The sequence below is a fragment of the Ochotona princeps genome, chromosome 3, assembly GCF_030435755.1.
Source record: "Ochotona princeps isolate mOchPri1 chromosome 3, mOchPri1.hap1, whole genome shotgun sequence".
Taxonomy (NCBI): Eukaryota; Metazoa; Chordata; class Mammalia; order Lagomorpha; family Ochotonidae; genus Ochotona; species Ochotona princeps.
Window position 1 is genome coordinate 9270198 of NC_080834.1, and position 21767 is coordinate 9291964.

The following is a 21767-nucleotide window of genomic DNA, read 5'->3' on the forward strand; positions in this document are numbered from 1 at the left end:
AACCATCTAATTAGAGCAGGACAGAATTCCACAAAGCCGTTGGGAATGGCAAAGAAAGGGTATTTGTTTTGGGGCATGACGCCTGAAAACAGTACCTGGGCAGCTTGTTCAGAAGTTGCTACCTTCTGTTTTTGCAGGACACTGCAAGCAAGCAGTACCAGGGTTATTCAACACGGTGACGGATGACAGAGGCCCGTACTCACCTCCACTTGGGTTGGAATGTGAAGCATAGTATGTGCCCTCGTTATCCTTACTGAACCTCAGGCCGGTTGGCTGAATACTCAGGGGAAATGGGCCTTTGTTCTTGAAGGTGACCTTGATGACGTCTCCTACCTCTGCCCAAATAACAGGACCTACGGACAAAAAGAATTATTTTCCTTGTTTGTTTATAGAACACACAGAGTGTACAAGATAGTTATTTCTTTTAGTCATGTCCTCCAGCAAGCACCACTGGGAATATCATTTGTAGCTGGTGCAAACCTTGGTTTTTAATAAATCTGTTTTTGGGGTCAGTGTTTGAGGTAAAGCCACTGCCAGCGACCCTGGCATTCTGCATGCGTGCTGGTTCGTGCCTCAGCTGCTCCACTTCTGATTCAGCTCCTTTTTTTTTTTTTTAAAGATTTAGTTTTTATTGCAGAGTCAGATGTACAGAGAGGAGGAAACAGAGAGGAAGATCTTCCGTCCGATGATTCACTCTCCAAGCGGCTGCAACAGCTGGTGCTGCACCAATCCGAAGGCAGGAGCCTGGAGCCTGGAGCCTCTTCCAGGTCTCCCACACGGGTGCAGGGTCCCGATGCTTTGGGTCGTCCTTGACTGCTTTCCCAGGCCACAAGCAGGGAGCTGAATGGGAACAAGGCTGTCAGGACTAGAACCGGCGCCCATATGGGATCCCAGTGCTAGGCTACCGCGCTGGGCCCTCAGCTCCTTTTTTATTGTGCCTGGGAAAGCAGTAGCAGATGGTTCAAGTGCTTGGGCCCCTGCAGTCGCATGGGAGATCAAAAAATAAGCTCCTGGCTTCAGCCTCGCCCAGCTGTGACCATTATGGCCATTTTAGGAATGAACCAGGGGATAGAAGCTCTTTCTTCGTCTCCCCCCTCTCTGTAATTCTACCTTTCAAATAAATAAGTATTTAAAATAATAGTACTGGTAAGACTGTTACTAATCTGACATGGCAAGGTTAGAAGGTAAGAAGGACTTTCTGACCCAATTTGAGGACAATGAGCTCGATTATCATTTTTAAGTCTTTTTGTCTCTAATAAGTCGTAGACATCTATGGAAAACTCCGAGCATTCTCCACTTTCTCCGCTCTAGTCTTTAGTTGGTTGGACATGCGTGCTTATTCCTGAGTCAGAGGGTGACGTAAACGCTGACTACCCAAAGCAGGTAAGTTCAATTGGTAATGCTTTTGGATTTTCCATCACCAAAATCAACGTCTTCTTTTTACGAAAACCAATGATTTGAATGAAAACACAGAGTTGCGATGTGTATACGGCTCATGAATACACAAACCTGTACTTGCAGAGGACTTCCTGTGCTTTGGAATGTTTGGATGAATGAGCAAATCTAATCCTTATCATGGTTTAGTGACATGAGAACCATTCTTCTTTTGTGTGGACAGGTGAGGGAGCAACTGGAAAGGCACAGAGCTGGGAGATGCGGAGTGAAGGCAGCCTGAATCCAGACCTTGCCCGTGACCAAGCTGTGCACCCGGAGCATCTGTACAGACCCCCGTCTTGGAGCTTTGTCCCAGGCAGCCCGCCAGGGGCTTTGGGACAGATCCAGCCTTCCTCATCTGAAACCAGCTTTTTTTCTAAGGCATTGTAATTTTTGCTGAGAGCAGATGTTAACAACCTCGTTACCATTTAAATCAAGTCACCTGTGCACACAGTGTCCTCTGATCTCTTTGAACAACAACAAACAAGCATAATCATTTGAAGTCACCATGGCTTTTAATGTTGAAGATTTACCATTGGGAATCTACGTTTGGGAAACTCACTATCAGCCACATTGCTTGATGTTTAATCCACCCTGCAGGGACTGACTCTTCTGTTCTTTCTGAAGTTGGGGGGACGTGAGGGGAGAGCGTGACAAGCATGCATTCCTGTACCTACTCTGCAGACTCACCCAGAAGGCCAAGGTGTTCCTCCTCAGGGCCTCTCTCCTTGCGATTAGTGAAAGAGGCATCTGTGTACTCGCGATAAACTAGCTTTTTGTAAGAGCCTCCGATTCTTGCAGGTCCTTGTTCAAAAAACACCTCTGAGGCGCTGCCAAAACACAACAGGATTGATGCAGACACAAGGCAGGTATTCCCACGGAGTACTAGTTCAAGCAGAAAGTGTCAGCAGCGCTTAGCACTGAATCTTGCGCATGGTGTATAGTGTCTACACTTTATGGTTGTCCATACCAGTTTCTTACACAGAAATAGGCAGTTCTAGGCTACTCATACTTAGGAAGGTTAAGGGGTAGAGGTGTTAGGAAGGAAGTTAGCCCATGTGTGTGAGCAGGGCTGAAGGACAACAGACCATAAGCAGATACTTGGAAGCACACCGTGGAAACGGCCCAGTACTTCTCTGCAAAACCCTGCCCAGGCCATAGAAGTTTCACAGGTGTCCCAGCCTTGCTCCCAAGGAAAACTCACGCACAAGACAGTTCTCCCTATGCAGCACCAAGCTGGTGATGCAGCCTGGTAACCTGGGCCAGTAACACGTTTCCAGTCCTCTCCCTAGCAAGGCACCCTAGGGGAAGCCCCTCTGCTGCCCGTGCCAGGTGGGCGACCCTGTCTGGAAGCACTGGGTAGTGAAAGCCTGGGGAAGAATGTTGCCTCATTCACACTCCGAACACCCTTTGTCCTGGAGAAAAAGAGGAGGGAGAAGCTGGGGGGAAAGCTGGACCCCATTCCCTTTCGGGTGCTTTGTGAGAAACGGACAGAAGTATAGGAAGACTGAGGCGGGACGAATGGCTGAAAGGCTGTGCCAGTCACGCAGGCTTGTGCACCGAGCAGCTCTGTGTGCACCATAACATTCCAAAATTGAAGATAAAAATTGAACAACAACAACAAAAGAGTAGCTTTGTTCAGAAGCAATTCAGAACTATTGAACTATCAAAACCACTTGAGCAGGACCCTTGCAGCATGCCCCATGCCGGGGGCTTGGGATGTGTGGGAGGATGGGTGGGACTTCTCCCTTTATCTTCCCCCTTACCCCAGATACAGAAAAAAAACAAACCCAAAACAAACAAACAAATAATAATGTGGAAACAATGGTCTTACCCACTTTTCTGTAGCCCTTGACCTTTGTGCCCTAATCAACTATGTAAAGATTATCAGATAAAATAACCTATAAATAAATAAATAAGTAAATAAAATCTCCCATCAAAAAAAGTATAAATATTTATCATCCATACATGCAAAGTGAATTTTCTGGAAGGATGCTTGTGAAAATCATATAAGGGCTGATTTTTAGATTATGAAATTTCGGAGAGTTGCTACTTTTCGTGTAATTTTATGTATCATCTAACACTGAATAAGATCTGTTGTTTTTACAATAGAGTTCATGCAACTGGAAATAAAAAGAAGAGTAGCTTTGTGCATCAAAACTTCCAAGAAAACTAAAAGACAACCTACAGAACAGAAGAAAACATTTGCAAATATTTAATTAGAAATTAAACTGTAAAAAAAAAGAAAAGAAATTAAAATCCAGAACGTACGGGGCCCGTGCGGTGACTTAGAAGGCTAATTGCCTGCTTATGGCAGTATCACACATGGGCGCAAGTGGCCTGGCTGCTTCACTGCCGACCCAGCTTCCTGCTGACGGCCTGGGGGGCAGCCGAGGCTGACTCATGTCCTTGGGCCTCTGTGTCCATGTGAGATCCCTGGACAATGACTCCTGGCTCCCAGCTTCGGATCAGTTCAGCTCTGGCCAGTGAGGCCATTTGGGGAGTGAACAAGGACTCGACCTGTCTCTCCTCTCTCTGTAAAATCTGCTTTTCAAATAAAAATAAATAAATCTGAATAACCCAGAGTATGCAAAGAACTCATACAACTCCTAACAATATCATATCAAAAACCCAATTTAAAAAATAGCAAAGGATAAGAATAGAAAATTCTATGATAAAATATTTGATCAATAGGCATATGAAAAGATGCTCAGGTGAGTCATCAAGGCAATGCAAATCAAAAGTATCATATCACTTCCTATCCATTGATGTTTTATATATCAAACAAAAACGATGATAACTATCAAGAGGAGATGGAGAAGTTGGAATCCTGAGCACAGCTAGTGCACAGATGAAAACGGTGCAGGGATAGATATTAACGCACCAGCATTCATGGCAGCATTACACAGTAGCAAAAAGGTGAAACAACCCAGATGTTCACGAACAGGTGGGCAAGCAGAATGCGGTATATACGTCTGATTGTTATTCCATGCGAAAGATTGACAAACCTTGAAGACACGCTAACTGAAATGAACTACACACAAAAGGACAGACATTCCACTTGGATGAATTGTTGAAAATTTGCAAAAGTAGAGACAGAAGGTAGTGTTGACATTATTAGAGTGTGGGAGAATAGAACTGAAGGCTATTGTTACAAGAGTACAAGGTCAACTGTGGGTGATGACGAGATCCTGGAAGTAGACGGCGGTGATGGCTGTGTTACCTTGTGCATGTACTCAGTGCTGTTGATTACGATATTTGAAAAAAAATGGAAAGCTAATGAATTAGTCCTTCCTACTGTGTCTTGTTTTCTCATGAACTAATTGAACACCTGATAATATTCGAGCCCCCCTTTTTTCATAGACACAATGTTATTGTTCTCAAACTCAGCCTGTTACATCAAGCACCCCAGTAAATGTCGAAACAGCGTTTTGGGTGGGGTGGGGAGCATGATGGTATTCTCTGTGAATTACCTGCCGGGTGCTGTCAACGACTCGTTGGTGAACATGTCTACACCCGAGGGAGCGTAATTCCAGATGATTTCCTCGGCAGCGATGTAGTAATGTCTAACTTGTTTCTCCAGTATGTCATCCTCTGCTGGAGGCTTTTTACAGTCCTGGACCTGGAAAAAGGCCTGCAGACCAGCTGGAACCACATGTAAGGAGATATTGATTAACGCACCCAGTGTGTATTTCCCCGACAAAAAGGGAAGAAGTAGCTATGACAGAAGCACTCTTATTACTCAGGGCAATTGATTATAAATGAGTTACTGATGGGGAAATTCAAATTTTAAAAATGACCCATGTTTATATACAAATAGATTAGACAAGATATTAAGATCATGTGCTTTCGACATGTGCAATTTTCTGTGGGATGTCACTTGGAAGCATTTTTCATGAAAGAAAAATATCAAATTTATAGATAAGCCAAAACAGGCAGTGACACGTTTTATGGAATCGATTAGGATTGATGAGGAGGAATAGAATGAGCATGTTTTGTTGGCCTTACATGCAAAATGTGCACCTGCCACTCTGGACCTTCTGTGATCCAGGTCATTTGATGCGAATTCAGAATCTCGTAGAGAACACTTGACCTTGCAGTTACCTTGGCGTCTGGCTCACTTTTTCTCTCACACTGAGTCCCTGGATTTGAGTCCTGGCTTCCCACCCCCTCCCAGCTTCCTGATCACGTGCGCCTTGGGAGAAACTAGGTGGTGGGTCACGTACTTGGTTCTTTGCTACCCAAGCAGCAGGCTTAGACTGAATTCCTGGCTCCAAGCTCCAGCCAGGCTCAGCACAAACCATTGTGGACTTCTGAGTAGAAACACTATCTCTGCTTTTAGCTTTGTGACGTAATTAAACAAATGATCACTTTTAAGAATTTCATGGTAAATAAATACTATTTAAAAACACACGGGGGTGGGGGGGGGGGTGCGGCGTGATAGTGTAGCGGTTTTAAAGTCCTCGCCTTCAATGCGCTGGGATCCCATACCGGTGCCAGTTCTGATCCTGGCAGCTCCACTTTCCATCCAGCTCCCTGCTTGTGGCCTAGGAAAGCAGTCGAGGACGGCCCAAAGCCTTGGGACCCTGCACCCACATGGGAGACCCGGAAGAGCTCCTGGCTCCTGGCTTTGGACCAGCTCAGCTCTAGCCATTGCGGCTCACTTGGGGAGTGAATCATCAGACGGAAGATCTTCCTCTCTGTCTCTCCTTTCTGTATATCTGACCTTGTAATAAAAATAAATCTTTAAAAAATTTTTAAAAATAAATCTTTAAAACAAACAAACAAACAAAAAACAAACAAACAAAATGCATTGGGGCCAGGCAGTGGTGTAGTTGTTAAGCTTCTAACTGTGGTGACAGCATCCCATATGGGTACCAGTTCAAGTTCCAGCTGCTCCATTTTTTATTCAACTCTCTGTAAATGCCCTGGGAAAGCAGTGAAGGATGACCCAAGTTCTTGTACCCCTACATCCACGTGAGAGACTTGGAAGCAGCTCCTGGCTTCTGGCTTTAGACCAACCCAGCTCTGGCCATCCAGCCATTTGAGGAGTGAACCAGTGGATTTAAAGACTCTCTCTCTCCCTCTCTCTCTCTCTCTCTCTCCTTTTTTAAAGATTTATTTATTTTTATTGTAAAGGCGGATATACAGAGCAGGAGAGACAAGGAGGAAGATCTCCTGTCTGATGTTTTACTCCCCAAGCAGCGGCAATGGCTAGAACTGAGCCAATCCAAAGTCAAGAGCCTGGAGCCTCTTTCAGGTCTCCCACATGAGTGAAGGGTCCCAAGGCTTTGGGCCAGCCTCGACTGCTTTCCCAGGCCACAAGCAGGGAGCTGGATTAGATCCGGCACCCATATGGGATCCCAGAGCATTCAAGGTGAGGACTTTAACTGCTATGCTATTGCACCGGGCCCTCTCCCTCTCTTTTTAACTCTTTCAAGTAAAAATGAATAAATCTTTTGAAAAGCTATGAATGGATTTTGAAACCTCTTATATTCAAATAAACCAATCATTTGATTTCAGTTTTCATGAATTTTTGAACGTCATTGTATGTGATAAACGCAGTGGCGTCTGCAGGTCAGAGTAGTCACCCAGAAATTTAGGACAAACTTGATTTCTTCAATAGGTCAATGTAACAAACTAATAATTTCAAAGAACAACAGTATTTTTATCAGTTTGCATTAAAAAGAGAAAGGAAACCCCATTGTGACACAGCAGGTCAAGCCACAGCCTGTGATGTCAGCATTCCATGTGGGTTCAGGTTCATGTTCCAGTTGCTCCACTTCTGATGCATCTCTTTGCTGATGGCCTCAGAACAGCAGCTGAGGAGGGCCCCAGTGCCTGCATCCCTGATGGGAACAGCAGCTGAGGAGGGGCCTCGTGCCTGCATCCCTGCTACCTATGAGGTAGACACAGAAGCAGCTTCCAGCTTTAGCCTGATACAGCGCAGGCTGTGGTGGCCATTAGGGGAATGAACCAGTGGATGGAAGACCTCTCTCTGTATTCCCTCTCTCTCTGTAACTCTTTCAAATAAATAAATAAATCTTTACAAAGTAAAGGGAGGGATTTATCAAGTTAAACTGAGGACTAGCCAGGTCCAATGAACAAATTTGGTCGTATCTTGAAGAAACATGAAAAAACCAGGCGACTTTTTCATCATAATATGCAAATGTTCTATTTTTGTATAGGATTTTTGCAAAACTGAAAAACCACATACAACACTACCAAGGAGGAACTGTACTTTCAGAACGAGCTATTTTCTACAAAACAATGCATCGTCATATTTCAATACATGAAAAATAGCATAGTTTTTTTTTGGCCTTAATATTACTTTATGATACATGCCATTGTAGGAGTAAAACTAAGACACCAATTTAAAGCTCAGGTTACTCCGAAGACAATTCAGCGTTAGATTGCAATTCTCAACCACAACCCCACTAATAGTGTGAATGACACAGGCCTCATTCCAGCTGTCAAATGATATCAGGTCAAAATGGCCTACCTTGCAGATGGTTTAGATTCTGACAGGTAAGCATCCATTCTCCAGGGCTCTGGGCCACCATGAGAGCATCAAACAGAGTAGCGGGAAAGAGGTTGATTGTATCGATGTGGTAGTTCTTGCTGGTTAATGTTTGCCCATGAAAGAAAGCTGCGTGCACATCAATTTCATTACCCATACCAAAGAGGTACCATTTCACTCTGTCTTCTGCACACATGGAGAGTCCCGGGAGACTTCCGAAACTGTGTCCATTCACAGCTGTAGGTCAAGAGCAGAGTTTGTGAATAGTCCAGGTTGGTGCCTGGGATCATGGTAGTGACTGTTACACTCAGTCTGAGATGGCAGATAACTGGCTCACACACCAGATGTTTCTAACCACTCTCAACTTGGAGCTAAATTCAACCTGAGGATTCTTGCCAACACTGCAGTAGCAGATAAACGCATTTGCTGTATTTGTTATAAATTGCACAGGTTGGTCGTGTGTTTGTAAATACACAAGTATGCTGATACACCGAGTGGTTTTCAAAAGACTAGAAGTTGCTTAGCAACCAATGAATTTTGTAGTGGTAGTGAGGATGTTTTAATTTTTTTTTTCTCATTCAATGCCAAAACTTTTCCAATTTTATAGTGAGAATTTCTTTTATAATTAAAAATAGGGAAAGTTTTGCGTTGTGATTTAACACTGGAAGACAAAAATTGTAACAAAAATCATGGAAGAAAATGCAGAAACACAGGGGAAGCACTTCAGGGACCACAGCCTCGGGGATGCAAAAGTTCAAAACAGAATGTGTCATCCCTTGAGGAAACCTAGCGTCATCACACAGGAGTCGGTGTCCCCAAGACTTCCTGGGTAGAAATCTAGAACGACAGTGATTATTCCTGATGTGCCATTGGTACCCAGCTTGGCCAGAAGAGAAATCTGAGCAATGACGTTTTGTGATAGCATTTAGCAGAGTCAGGATTAAAGTATGGAAAGGGATCTGACAGCCAGAGAAAAGCAAAAGTTGTAAACAGATATCAAATGATTGCTTTACTGAGTAGTTTATTTTTTTGGCTTCGGTAGGATGATTATTTTTGTTTGTTGTTTAAGGTTATTTTAAATATTCCAAACAAAGCTATTTGTATGGATGCAATTGGATGTAAAGCTATTTATTCTTTGATGCATATGCTGAGGAACAAGTCATCTTACTACGTTCAGTATTTGAGAGTTAAGAAAAACAAAACTAGGCAGTGAAAAGGCATTTCTAGACAAAATAAACTGAGATGCAGAAAAGAATTGGCATCAGGTGAGGAACTGGAGGGGCGCCGTGAAGTAAGTGAATAAAATACAGCATCTGGAGCTAGGGGTTCCAACTATTTCCTTAGCAGATGATGACAAATATAACAACAGAAATAGCTCAATATTTTATAGTAGATGTATAAGTTTAGTCATTTTAGGTCACCTTAAGTCATTTTTAAAATGGCTTGGAGGGTAAGTAAATATATACATACAAACACACACACACATTATGTCATAACAGATGTTGTTTTCTCCTTATCAGTTTGGGAGCAAGTTTGGTTTAGCAAGCTTTGCCAAGTTTAGTGTTTTGATGGTGACCGGTTCAGCAGAGTGTCAAGTTGCCTGTTTCACATTTATTACTACATACTAGGCTAGAAAAAACACCACTCATTCATGTGAGACACTAGGCTTAGCAGACAGAAGTGAAGCAAGAAGCACAGAGTGAGCGTGAGTTCTGCGAGCTTACAGTACATCCTGTTACTCTCCTGGAACTCTTCGTCATCTCTGTCTACTTTCTCTGGTTCAGAGCAGTAGGCTTTGATGTTGTCTTCTAAGTACCAGCTGAGATTTTCATCCACCACGGAAAACATCACCACAAATTCTTGGTCAATGTTTCTTTCTTTTTCTTTTTCCTTTTCCAGAGAATCTGAAGTGAAAATGAATGATTTCAATAGAACTACATTTTAACGCATTTTGACTTGTATTTCTGGGTGATCTGTGAGAGTTTCTGAAAATGTCTAATATTTCCCTAATAAACCACAAATCTGCACTGGTCACTCCCTGTTGTTCTATGGGTACAGCACCATGTTCAATAATCTGCACTGGGTGTCCTCTGGCCACACGAATCCTAAGGGCCCTCTGCCCACTGTGTCTGTATCTTCCGATATATATAAACACAAGCTGAAAACATCTTCGCGAGTAGCTGATTGTTGCTCATACAAGCACTGTCATTCAAGTATCTAAGTTCTGATGTCTTTCCCTTGACATTGGAAATTCTGATATGATATTTATCAAAATTGGACAAATAACCACAGATCTGTGCTACAAAGGGCTACGGTGAAGTCCCATTTGACAAAGCCATAATTCCCCACACTACTGTCTCAAGTGAGATACAGCAAACCCATCCTCAAGACAGCCTACCTATGGCAGCTTGGCCTGCCCTGCTCCTCCCTTCCTTTTGATAGGTTTATTACCTGTCTGCTTCATTCAGTTCCAACATAGGTGACTTCACTTGCCTTCAAGAACCAAGCTGTCTCAAATAATGTTACTAAATAAATGGGAAAATATACCTTTTTTACAGAGTATTAAAGGCCCGATGAGTCCAGAGGCAATATCTTTTGGAGCATCGATGTGGGAATGGTAAATCCTAGTCACGCAATTGCCATCTCCCTCACCAGGCCTTTGCTCTTCACTGGCACTTAATATGTAAGTATACTGCTGTCCCGGAAGTACCTTGTCATCCGCTTTCTGAAAATCTGTGGTATTATCAGGGTAGATGGCCCCTAAGAAGGTAAAGTTACAAAGTCAATATATTTGAGCTCAGATGAGAGGATTGATCCATTCCTTCAGCAAACGTTTATTCAGCCTTAACATATACCCCTGGAAGGTGCAGGGATGGCCTCTGGGAGCACACAGAAGTCAGCGGCTATCGGTGAGGCGGTCTAGAAGCTTCACAAGTTATGCTACTCTCTTATACTTGAGTGCGTCTTCAATGGATTAGTAATAGATACATCAGGAGCATCACTACAATTAGAAGAATGACTTATAGCTGGGAGTCAAGGTGTGGAATTTATGTCCAAAATAACTATGCTCGCCATCATTTGCAACTTCTTACATGGCATCGCATTTTTGCCTGGGAAGTAACTGCAGAAACGAAACATCTTTCATTCATGATTTTGCATATTTCCAAATGTATGCAAAAATAACGTCACAAACTTCCAGATGCCCCCATCAACTTAGATTTGACATGATCAACTCACAGCCCATCTTGTCTGTGCTCATGCTTACTCCAGATACTACTGAATTATTTTATATCATTTGAAACTGTGTATTTATCTGAGAGGCTGAAAAAGAGACAAGCAAGCTCTCTCAGCCCTGGGTTCATTTCCCCAGTGCCTGAAGCAGTCAGGGGCCACAGGCGCAAGGCAGGGCCAGAGCTTGAGCCACCCTCCCGCTGCCAAGGACAGGCAGCCTCAAGAAGCTGGGCGCAGGAGGCATGGCTGGGAATTGAACCGCCGTACGCAGATTAAGGGCCAGCTGCACTGCTCCGCCAAATGCCCATCCTCCGTTGCATAATTTTCAAGAAAATTGCAGGCATTGTGTTTTCTTCATAAGTACTTCAGTACGCATCTCTGAACACAGAGCTCTTTTATTTTTTCTCATTTGAACAAAACCATAATATTATTATCACACTTAAAAATGAAAGCTGATTGCCAAATAAACCATGAAATTGTTAAAAACAAAAAACAAAACAAACAAAACAGCACCAAGACACCAGTCAGCCATTTATACCAATAATGTAATTGTTCTGCCCAGAGCATAAAAATCTTAAAAAAAGAAATATTAAATATTGAAGAAATTTACCTTCTAAAATAACTCCTCTTTTAAGAGGAGATTAATAATTAATCAAAACTAAAGTCATGTTAATTTTCAGGATTAATCTTTATAACCTCAATGAACCATGCTGCAACCTAAGCATGCTCATTTATGATAACAGCCGACCTTCAGAGTTACTACATGCTGTCACGGCTCCTGTTCCATCAACAGGGACACCAAAACACAGAGAACTTATGCAATTTTTCTAACATCACTTGGCCAGTAGAAGGCAAGGCTGGATTTGACTCAGACTTCAGTTTATTCATTTCAAAGTCTTTGTTTAGAGCTGTGATCGGCATGCAGCTCTTTTCGTTTCATCACCTAGCTCGGAGGATACAGCACAGCGCCAAAGCTTGTCTTTATCCTGGTACCGATGTTAAGGCTTTTGAGTTCTTGATTCCGATGACCCTGCTGGTCACTTGTGCCTTACATGGGACTCTGGAGTCAGCCAGCCCCATGTGCTGCTTGACCGAGTGTGTGAGACTCCTCGTGCTGCCTTAGCTGGGCTGAGAGTTTTTTCCAGGGTTAGGCGGGACTGTAGTCTCTGTTCTTGGCTTCATTGTGTATATCTGTCTCTCATTTTGGATACTGGCTCTGGCTGACTGTCATCATCAAGTGCACCTGGAAACTCTACCACCTTCACACTTAACGCATACACATGTATACACACACGCATACACACAACCAAGAAAAATGGAGGGTTACAAGATGACCAAAATAGCCACTCTGCAGTTCAGAGCTGAAGGGCAGGCAACTGTCCACGCAGCTGTCCTATGAGCTGAGCTTACCTTCATGGTCCTTGTAGTATGTCATCCCATGTGAATGAAAAGTATAAGGCCTTGAGGCAAAGTTTTTTAAGTGTACAAAAACCTTATCACCAATTTCAGCTTTGATAATAGGGCCTAATAACCCTAGCCAGGCTGGTTTCTCCACAACTGTTGTGAAGTTCTCATCTGTGTACTGAAGATAAAGAGCCTTTTTATAGATTCTCCCAATTCTCGTCGGACCATTTTGAAGATACTTATTGAAGTGCTCCCTGCAAAGGAAAAGAAAACAAGTTTATCAGGAGTCGTGATTTCCGGCACTAATGTTATCATTAAAGGGAAATAGATGACCTCATCACATGAAATGTCTTCAGAGAGGAAGTAGCATTTAGCCATTTTTAAAAATTGAATTAATTTAGTTAATTAATTAATATATGTTTTAAAGTCACCTGTGAGGGCTTCAGGTGCCTATCTAATATGCTTCTCCCAGAGTTCTCATATTTGTGTATTTTTAAAAAGATTTATTTTAATCTTATTGGAAAGGTGAATGTATACAGAGAAAGAGCTTCCATCCACTGGTTCCCTCCCCCGATGGCCAGAGCTGAGCCAATCCAAAGCTAGGAGCCAGGAGCTTCTTCTGGGTCTCCCACATGAGTACGGGGTGCCTAGGCTTCGGATCATCCACTATTGCATTCCCAGACCACAGTCAGGGAACTGGATGGGAAGTGGAGCAGCCAGGATATGAACCGGCATCTATATGGGATGCCAATGCTTGCAATGGGAGGACTAGCCAATTGAACCATTGTGCTGGGCCCAATTATAGCTAGTTTAATAAAATTAATTGGTGTTCCTTAGCAGGTGTGTGAAAGGGAAGACCTTTTGTGAAGGTAACATAAAAAGTATGGTGCATCTTACTAGGATGTTAAGATTTCCATATGAAAATGTAGATATGGCCCTGGCACGATGGGTTCAATGGTTAAATCCTCAGGGTCCTGGGCCATCTTCTGCTGCTTACCCACGTGCATCAGTAGGGAGCTGAGTGAGAAGTGGAGGAACTGTGACTCAAACCAGTAACCATATGGAATGCCAGCATTGCAGGGAACAACTTTCCCAGCTATCCAACAATGCCAGCCCCTGTGTGGATTTTAAAAATTACGTTTGGATTTAAATTACCCCTGTGTGTTTAGAATTCCTGACTACTGCTATACCTAGTATTTAATGTTTAATTTGAGTTCTACTAATTAATAATTATTTAAAACTTTCCAAAAAATTATCAGCAAAATCAACATTAATCAGTTAAAAAAAAGAAAAACAAGAGCGAATTCAGTGTTTGAACTTTGATTCTTGTTACTGACTTTCACTGACGCCTCCAGGCATTTCAGTGCAATCTAATTTTGGGCAATGCCGTGCAGCCCTTCAGGGGGACCTGCTTACATCCTGGGCTTCAGCAAGCTTCTGCATACCCGAGGTGCCTTCATTTTGAGTAAGAACAGCTCACGCTCGGGATAATGATTTGGGATTTTTAGCTATTTTTAAAAAAAGATTTATTTATTTTTATTACAAACTCAGATATACAGAGAGGAGGAGAGACAGAGAGGAAAATCTTCCATCCGATGATTCATTCCCCAAGCGCTGATCCGAAGCCAGGAACCAGGAACCTTTTCCAGGTCTCCCAAGTGGGTGCAGGGTCCCAAAGCCTTGGGCCGTCCTCGACTGCTTTCCCAGGCCACAAGCAGGGAGCTGGATGGGAAGTGGGGCCGCCGGGACTAGAACCGGCGCCCATATGGGATCCCAGCTAGTCCAAGTCAAGGACTTTAGCCGCTAGGCCACGCCGCCGGGCCCGGCGTTTTAACTATTTTTGTGCGTGTATGTGTGTGTGTGTGTGTGTGTCACCTGCTTTCATCTGAGCACTCTTCCACTGAGCCCTCTTGGGGCTGGACAACCTGGCGAAGGAATACGGTTTGTAGTGGTGCCCCAGCTGTGAGCTCATCAGAAGGAATGAGACATATTTGTTCTTCGTCTCTTCAAAAACAAGAACAGGGCTTGTCTGGGAGCTCTGCGCTATCAATGCTGCAGAATTTAGAAACTTCATCTGATGTTTCTTCAGGTTTCATGAGCAGAGGAGTCTATGGAAGCAGTTGAAGAAATACAGATTCCTGGGGTCCAGTCCACAGATCTGGGCTCAAGGGGTGTCCCAGTGCAGGCATGTTATTGCCCTGACTTGTAAGTAACCTGCATCAGGGCAGCTCTAAGGTGAAAAGAGTTGCCAGTTCCCAAAGCAGAATGATCCCTTGATGTCACGATTCAGAAGGGTGTAGAGTTTTGGTTCCAGGTCACCTCCTGGCAGTGGCCAGATCTCTGCCAGCAATGGCTGGTGTGAAATGAAACCTGCGTGCTGAGACCAGGACGGGGACTGCTAAGAGCTGCACTAGAGGCTGTAGTTGAGCTGAGAGAACAGGTGTGGGAAATAGGAGGGATGGAAATTATTTCCAACAGGTGTTGGAAATAATAGGGAGCCTCCACTGCCTAGAGGGATCAAGAGACACAGCTCCCAGTCACCACCATCTTGCTATGATGTCATTTTTCCTGGGTTGGACAAACCCCAGCATTCCCAAGGGAGACAGGATTGTTCACTGAAAAATGACCGTGGTGGTGTTCTCTTGTCCCACCTCCTCGTGAGAAGGCCAAGGTGCAAGTTGGAAAAATCAGTGACTGTTTTTTTAACACCTGATGGGGAGGAACAACACCATGGATGTTCCCCCATTTCTCCTATTGGATGTCACTTTCACTTTATTTATTGCCATTTCCTATTTTATTGGAACAAACAAAAATAATTTTTATTTTGTTTAAAGATTTATTTTATCTTCATTGGAAAGGCAGATACACAGAGAGAAGGAGAGACAGAGAGAAAGATCTTCTGTTTATTGATTCACTCCTCAAGTGACCACAGCGGCAGGATCTGGGCTGATCTGTAGTCAGGAACCAGGAGCTTCTTCTGGGTCCCCCACACGGGTACAGGGTCCCCAGGCTTTGGGTCAACCTTGGCTGCTCTCCCAGGCCACAAGCAGGGAGCTGGATGGGAAGTGGGGCTGCCAGGATACAAACTGGCAGCCGTACGGGATGCAGAAGCATGCAACGTGAGGACTTTAGTTGCTAGGCTACCATGCTAGGCTACCGTGCAAAGCTCAGGGACACACCAAGAAGATGGAAATTGTGGAAAAAGCAAGACACAGATGAACTTTGCCCCTAAATCCACAACATTGCTGTGGATGGGAGGCATTTTAATTAATATGTGCCTTCATAAGAGCAAAAATAACTGCTAAATTGCTGAGGACGACTGAGTTGAAAGCAGATTTCTAGTCCATGATGGCGCAGAGGCTCAAGCAGCACACAATGTTAGCCAGGCACACAGGGGGGCTGCAAAGTCATCCAAGATGTGAGTCTTCTGTGGGCGCACCCCAAGAACCCTGACCCAGAAATGTCAAAGGCTTGACTAAGTCCTAAAATGGTTTCCCTCAAGGTCTGGACACATTCCTATTTGTAGGAGAGCAGTCCAATTTATTTAGAGGTATGCTACTCTGTGCTCTACCATGCCCCGTTGGTAACACATCTCACATAGACCAACTTAAAAATAGCTTGAAATTGCTTCAGACTTCATTTGCAGAGTACATTGTATTTTTTGAATGTGACTAGACAGCATTTAGAAATACATCATAACCCATTTCCATGAATTATAGCAGGCTTTATCAAGATGCTTTCATTGCATTGAAAGCCTCTTGTATTACTCATTTCCTAAAATAGAAGGAGCATAGCCTTGGTTTTCATACTCATTTTTTTTCTACACAAAGACTTGGTAGGGTGAAGGGTGACAATGACCTCTAATCTGGTGTTGGGAGGGCATTTGTCAAGGTGTTTAGGACACCCTGTGGGATGGATGACTGCACAACCTGTGGGAGTCCCTGGCTTGTGCCCTGGCTCTGCCTCTGCAGCTCTCTGCACCCCCTGGCAGAGACTGGTGTTGGCTCAAGGAGCTGACTTCCACCAGCCCCAGGAGATACTCGCTGGAATCCACGGCTCCCAGTTATAGCCTGGTCCAGCCCCAGCTGGTGCGGACATTTAAGGAGTGAGTCAGATCACCATCTGTTTCTTTCAAATATATCCATTTTAAAAATAAATAAAAGACTTGAATGAAAATAACAACACAACCTGAAGTTAGAACAGACCCGGGACGTCTCACAGTTGGGATTTCTTGTGCATATATCCCAGTGGACAAACTGGCTTTTCTGTCTTGTGTTTTATTTTATCTCAACCAAATTGGGAACTAATTCTCACATAGTGTGATATTTTGGGGAGGTCCATTTGTTTATGATCTGTCTTCATTGGAGCTCAAAAAAGATCATTCTGGCATGTCTATTTAATTTCAAAAGCACAGTTTGGGGACAAAGGGTCAGTTTCTGGAAGCTTGCAGGAAGGTTGCCAGTCAGATGTTTATTCACAAGAAACTATTCTAGTTGTTCTTTGAACCAAACAAAGAACTCACATTTAACTGTGGTCCTTCCTGTTGTCGATATAATGGGCTCCTCCTTGCTGCCTTAGCAGATATGTTTCCCTCCCAGTAGTCATATTTCCCTCCTTTCGGCTCCACCCCTGTTTTCAAAAAGCAGACACCAATCATTTCTGGAAGTTTCAGATCTAAAAGAGTTGTTTTTGTTTGTTTGTTTGTTTTGTGGCAGGGAACTTTATTATTTTATGCTGCCTCATACGAGTATAATAATGTTGCCACCTCCCATGAAGTCAAAATTCACTCAAATGGTCTTGTCTCATGCCGGGTCATGGTTACTAAAACTTCAGTATTGCAGGTGAAAAGTTCCCTGGATTTTCGACATCACTAACCAAGACATAACATATTATTTTCTGTTCCTGTGTAACGAATGACCACACTGTGGCATAAAATAGTTCCTACCCATTTAGAAGCTGGCATTTGTATGAGTCAGGAGTCTAGCCTCGCCCGGCTGTGTTCTCCCCTTGGAGCACCAAGGTGTTGAAATCAAGGGGTCATTGAGCTTAATGCTTGTCTGAGGCTCTGCGGAAAAACCCACTTCCTTGTTCAGTCAGGGTATTGGCATATTTCAGTTCACAGAGGTAAGTCTGAAATTCCCTCTTCTTGTTGGCTGTTAGTGGCCTCTCACAGCTCCTGGCCACTCCCAACTTTGATCTAAGAACCTGTCTCATGCTGGAATCAGCAACAATGGGCGAAATCCCCCTGGGCCCTCCTTGACATCTGCTTTTAGAGTTGGCCAACGCAGATCATCAGGCTCCCAAACGGAACACATCCTGTCCCCAGTGTCTGGAGCTTTGGAGCAGGATGTCTTTTAAAAGCCCACTTTAAATACCTGCCATCACAAGCAGGAACCACCAACAAAACAGGAAAGAGGTTGGTGGAGACTCAGCCAAGGTGCGTGTCACACACCTGGAAGGCATTATAGGCCCTCCGGAGCACAGCTGGAACATGGAACCTGATGGCCAACTTTCTTTTGCCTGTGTTTTCAGGAAGGATGTGTTTGTACCATTCTGGTTATGGCTTACTAGTTTTTAACTTGATAATATCAAGGAATGAATCATTGCGAGTGAATTTTCCAGATAATTTTAGCTAATGTTTGTACCACTTTTAGAATTATTTAAAAATATAAATGATTTTTGAAGGATTGTTAAGTAGTTCATTAGGAGGACCTTTTGTTGGGATGCCTCCAGTATCTAGGGATCCTATATAAGCAAAACAAAACCCAATTTAGGACAAGCAGTGGAATGAAACATCAGTTTAACTAGTTAGAAACTACATACTAGTCTCTGGAAACTTCAACAATCATAGCCACTTGACCTCTGTCTATAAATCTGATCTGCCTTTCCAATACAAATAAATAAATATTTTTTAAAAATCTCTTAAAAAGACTTGCAAGAACTATATTTTAAGAAAGTCAGTACTATTGGTGGGAACATGTACTGAGAACTGTTTGGTTAAGTGCAAAAAGCTCTTATGATGGTTATACTTATGCTTAAATAATTTCTCCCTTATTTCCAATTTCCTACTATACACAAAAACAGGTAACATGGAGATAGGAATATTATTTTTTTCTGTTATTAATTCAATAAACATTTACTTTTTAATGTTATGGGCCCAGAATATACTATTTATGTTCACTAATTATTTTTACATGTGTTTCTTTATTCTTATTTAAATATAAATAACAGGATCAGGAACTATATCATGTAATCTTTATTCATTGACTTACTGAAGTGACAGTTTGGGCACCGACCCAAGTAAATGGCAGGTGTGAATATAAAAGAAGGAAATCATTTTCTCCTTCATTGTGTTGATGCTATCAGACCTCAGAACACACTGCCCCTAAAAATCCTGAAAAGCTTTCAGGAGAAAACATCTCCTAGGCGTTCTCTGGGGAGTGTCTGAACAGAATTGCTACTCTCCACCAGGTCAGTTGGATTTGGGTGAAAGGTCTATTTCATTTTAGTCATCTGGTGTAATCTTGTGCAATCCCTTGCTCTGCTATACAATTCCTCATGTATTAGAAAAATAATAATCCTTCTTAAAATTAATCGGCAGCTTTTGCAGCATACCCTTTTGTAGTCAATCATGGACTAAAAAAATCTGAACCCTGTGGCAGGGACATCCCCAGCAAGCCAAAGCCCACCTTTTTCCTTTAAACCATTGAATATTTACTGCGTGAGGACAAATGAAAATGTGCCTTCATGAAATATGTGAATTTGAACTAGAAATTGGCAATGTCAGAAGACTTCGCAGGTGTCATGGAAAGTCTGCTGGTCCGAGGTCACTCATATTCAGCCCCCAATAAGCCGTTACTCACTCTCATTTCTTAACAAAGCCTGCTCTTTTCCATCTATTGTGCTAACAGATGTACAAAATAATACCTCTGGTGAAGCTACACAAATGTATCATATTTCTAAGGCGAGAATACTCAAAAAAAACCTGGTTGGATAAAAGCAAATCTCAAGTTAATTTTTACCTTTATGTCAGAAATTTTTCTCACTGTGTGTTGTTAAATTAATAGCTTATTAGGCATTATTAGCACATGCATTTCCTTTTTTTCTGTAGAAAATTTCAGCTATTTTAAAGAATGTACTTGTGTGTTGGCTCAACTGGCTAATCCTCCACCTCCAAGCACTGCATCTCATATGGGTGCTGCTTTCTATCCTGGCTGTTCTACTTCTGATCCAGCTCCCTGCTTATGGCCTGGGAAGGCAGCAGAGGATGGTCCAAGTTCTTGGGACCCTACACCTGCATGAGACACCCAGAGGAAGCTCCTGGCTCCTGGCTTTGGATCCGCTCAGCTCCAGCCATCGCGACTATTTGGAGAGTAAGCCAGCGAATAAAAGATCTTTCTCTCTGTCTCTCCTTCTCTCTGCATATCTGCCTTTTCAATAAAAATAAATAAATCATTTTTTAAAAGAATGGTAGCTAGCCTTCAACCAGAGTCAGTATGTATGAATTTGACATGTTTATTTAGCTGTCTTTTAAAGTAGCGTCTTAGCAGCTGATGGGTATTGAACTCACTGTCGAAATACGCGCATTAATGTGGTGACTGCTGGTTGTGAAAATGAAATTGCCATTTGGCAGTAAATGTTTAATTCACATTATTAGAAGTAATGATCTCAATAGAGATATGCTTCCATAATGAAAATCTTGAAGAACACAATGCTTTTTTTTTTTTCTGTCTGGTGAATGTTACTTGAAATAGGGAGGTTTCAACTGCAGCATAAAAATATTTCAGTTATGCAGAGTTTGGGGGCCAGCTTAGTAGCGTCTATGTGCGGTTTAGAAGCTCTCCCTGCACTATGCCAAGGGCTTTAGCACGTCCACCCTGTAAGAGAACCTACGAGGTATGCTAATAGTCTGTATTTTATAGATCAGCAGCTCGGAAGTGATGAGAAGTTAGCACGACTAGCCATCCAGAGTCATCCAGCAACTGTTAGGCAGCGTCAGATTTACTCAGATGATACTTTATGTCTGCCAATGATGCTTTGACTGATTAAAAAATATTGTCTTCTCACAGAAAACGGTGTAATAAACATAACATTTTACGTAGTCGTTGCTTGAATGAAAACAATCTCTGCGTGAGCAGACAGGAATAGAGAATGCTGCTGGGAGAGGAGGCAGTGCCGACCAGGGCAGACCGGGGCAGACCGGGGCAGACCGGGGCAGACCAGGGCAGCTTGCAGGAGACGCACACCTTTGCAAGGCAGCACAGGGTATGGGGAGGGCAACTTTGCAAATGATCAACACCCCAGAACACACAGGGCACAGCAGCTTGAGTTTCAACATATAACACTTCAAATAAAAATTAAATGTATAAAGTTGATTCATAAACAATAAAAAAGCAACTTACGTGTCCACAGAGATAAGTTTTTTGTCTCCAATGTCAGTGGCGTAGTTCCATGTTGTTTCAATAATTCCGATATAATAATGTTTCTCTTCTGACCGGGCTCGGGTGTTACATAAAAACAAAAAAATGCCAAACATCAAAAGCTTCATTGTCCCCCCTCTCTCTTGGAGCTTGAGAAGCAATGAGGTAAAATCAGAAGCAGGCAGATTTATAAGGAAGGCTTTCTCCTCTTATTTGCTTGATTGACACAATTTCATGTTGCACAAGAGTAAATTGTTTCGTTAAAGCAAATAACAGTTTCCAATTCAGCTCAGTTCTGGTAAACCCAGGGGAAAAAAACCAGCTGGCAGTTGCCAGGATTCTCTGACTACAAATAAAGTCGACAGTGATTGTTGGAGCACCCGTGTGGTGTGTCTCTGGAACTTCTTTCACTCGTCGTGTAAATTCCAGGACAGAGAACATCTTTACATGCAGTTGTCTAATCATGCAGGATGGCGTCCTGTAAACGGCACTTCTAGTAAACCAGAAGAAAGATTATGTAAAACTGGCAGCACTTGACTACTTGTAGAAGCCGGACGAAAACTTAATCTACAGTTTAAGAGATAAAACATGCTGTTTAGCATGCCAAATTTAGGCGACCCAAAACAAGAATTTCATTTGAAAGGGTTTGTCTGTTTTGTGAACTCTGACTATATCTGTTGTATGGAGACTTTATCAGATCATTCATTACTGCACTATGGAAATAAACAGGCATTAGCAACTTGGTTTTAATCATCAAA

At 42.9% G+C, this 21767-nt stretch overlaps 1 protein-coding gene across 3 annotated transcripts in view; it reads right to left on the reverse strand.

Annotated features, from left to right (window-relative positions):
- Positions 1–21409, reverse strand: part of CP (ceruloplasmin) — a 51229-nt gene extending 29820 nt beyond the window's left edge. For 2 of the 3 annotated variants that reach the window (XM_058661419.1, XM_012930521.3), the window contains exons 1-8: positions 20992–21408; positions 12596–12843; positions 10502–10714; positions 9679–9858; positions 7937–8191; positions 4908–5079; positions 2125–2264; positions 204–353 (exon numbers count right to left, since the gene is read on the reverse strand). In XM_058661419.1, coding sequence (XP_058517402.1) covers positions 204–353; positions 2125–2264; positions 4908–5079; positions 7937–8191; positions 9679–9858; positions 10502–10714; positions 12596–12843; positions 20992–21137 — 1504 coding nt within the window. In that variant the 5' untranslated portion in view covers positions 21138–21408. Of the gene's footprint in view, positions 1–203; positions 354–2124; positions 2265–4907; positions 5080–7936; positions 8192–9678; positions 9859–10501; positions 10715–12595; positions 12844–20991 lie in introns of all 3 variants that reach the window. The other variant, XM_058661420.1, reaches the window with a different exon arrangement.
- Between the last annotated feature and the right edge of the window lie 358 nt (positions 21410–21767).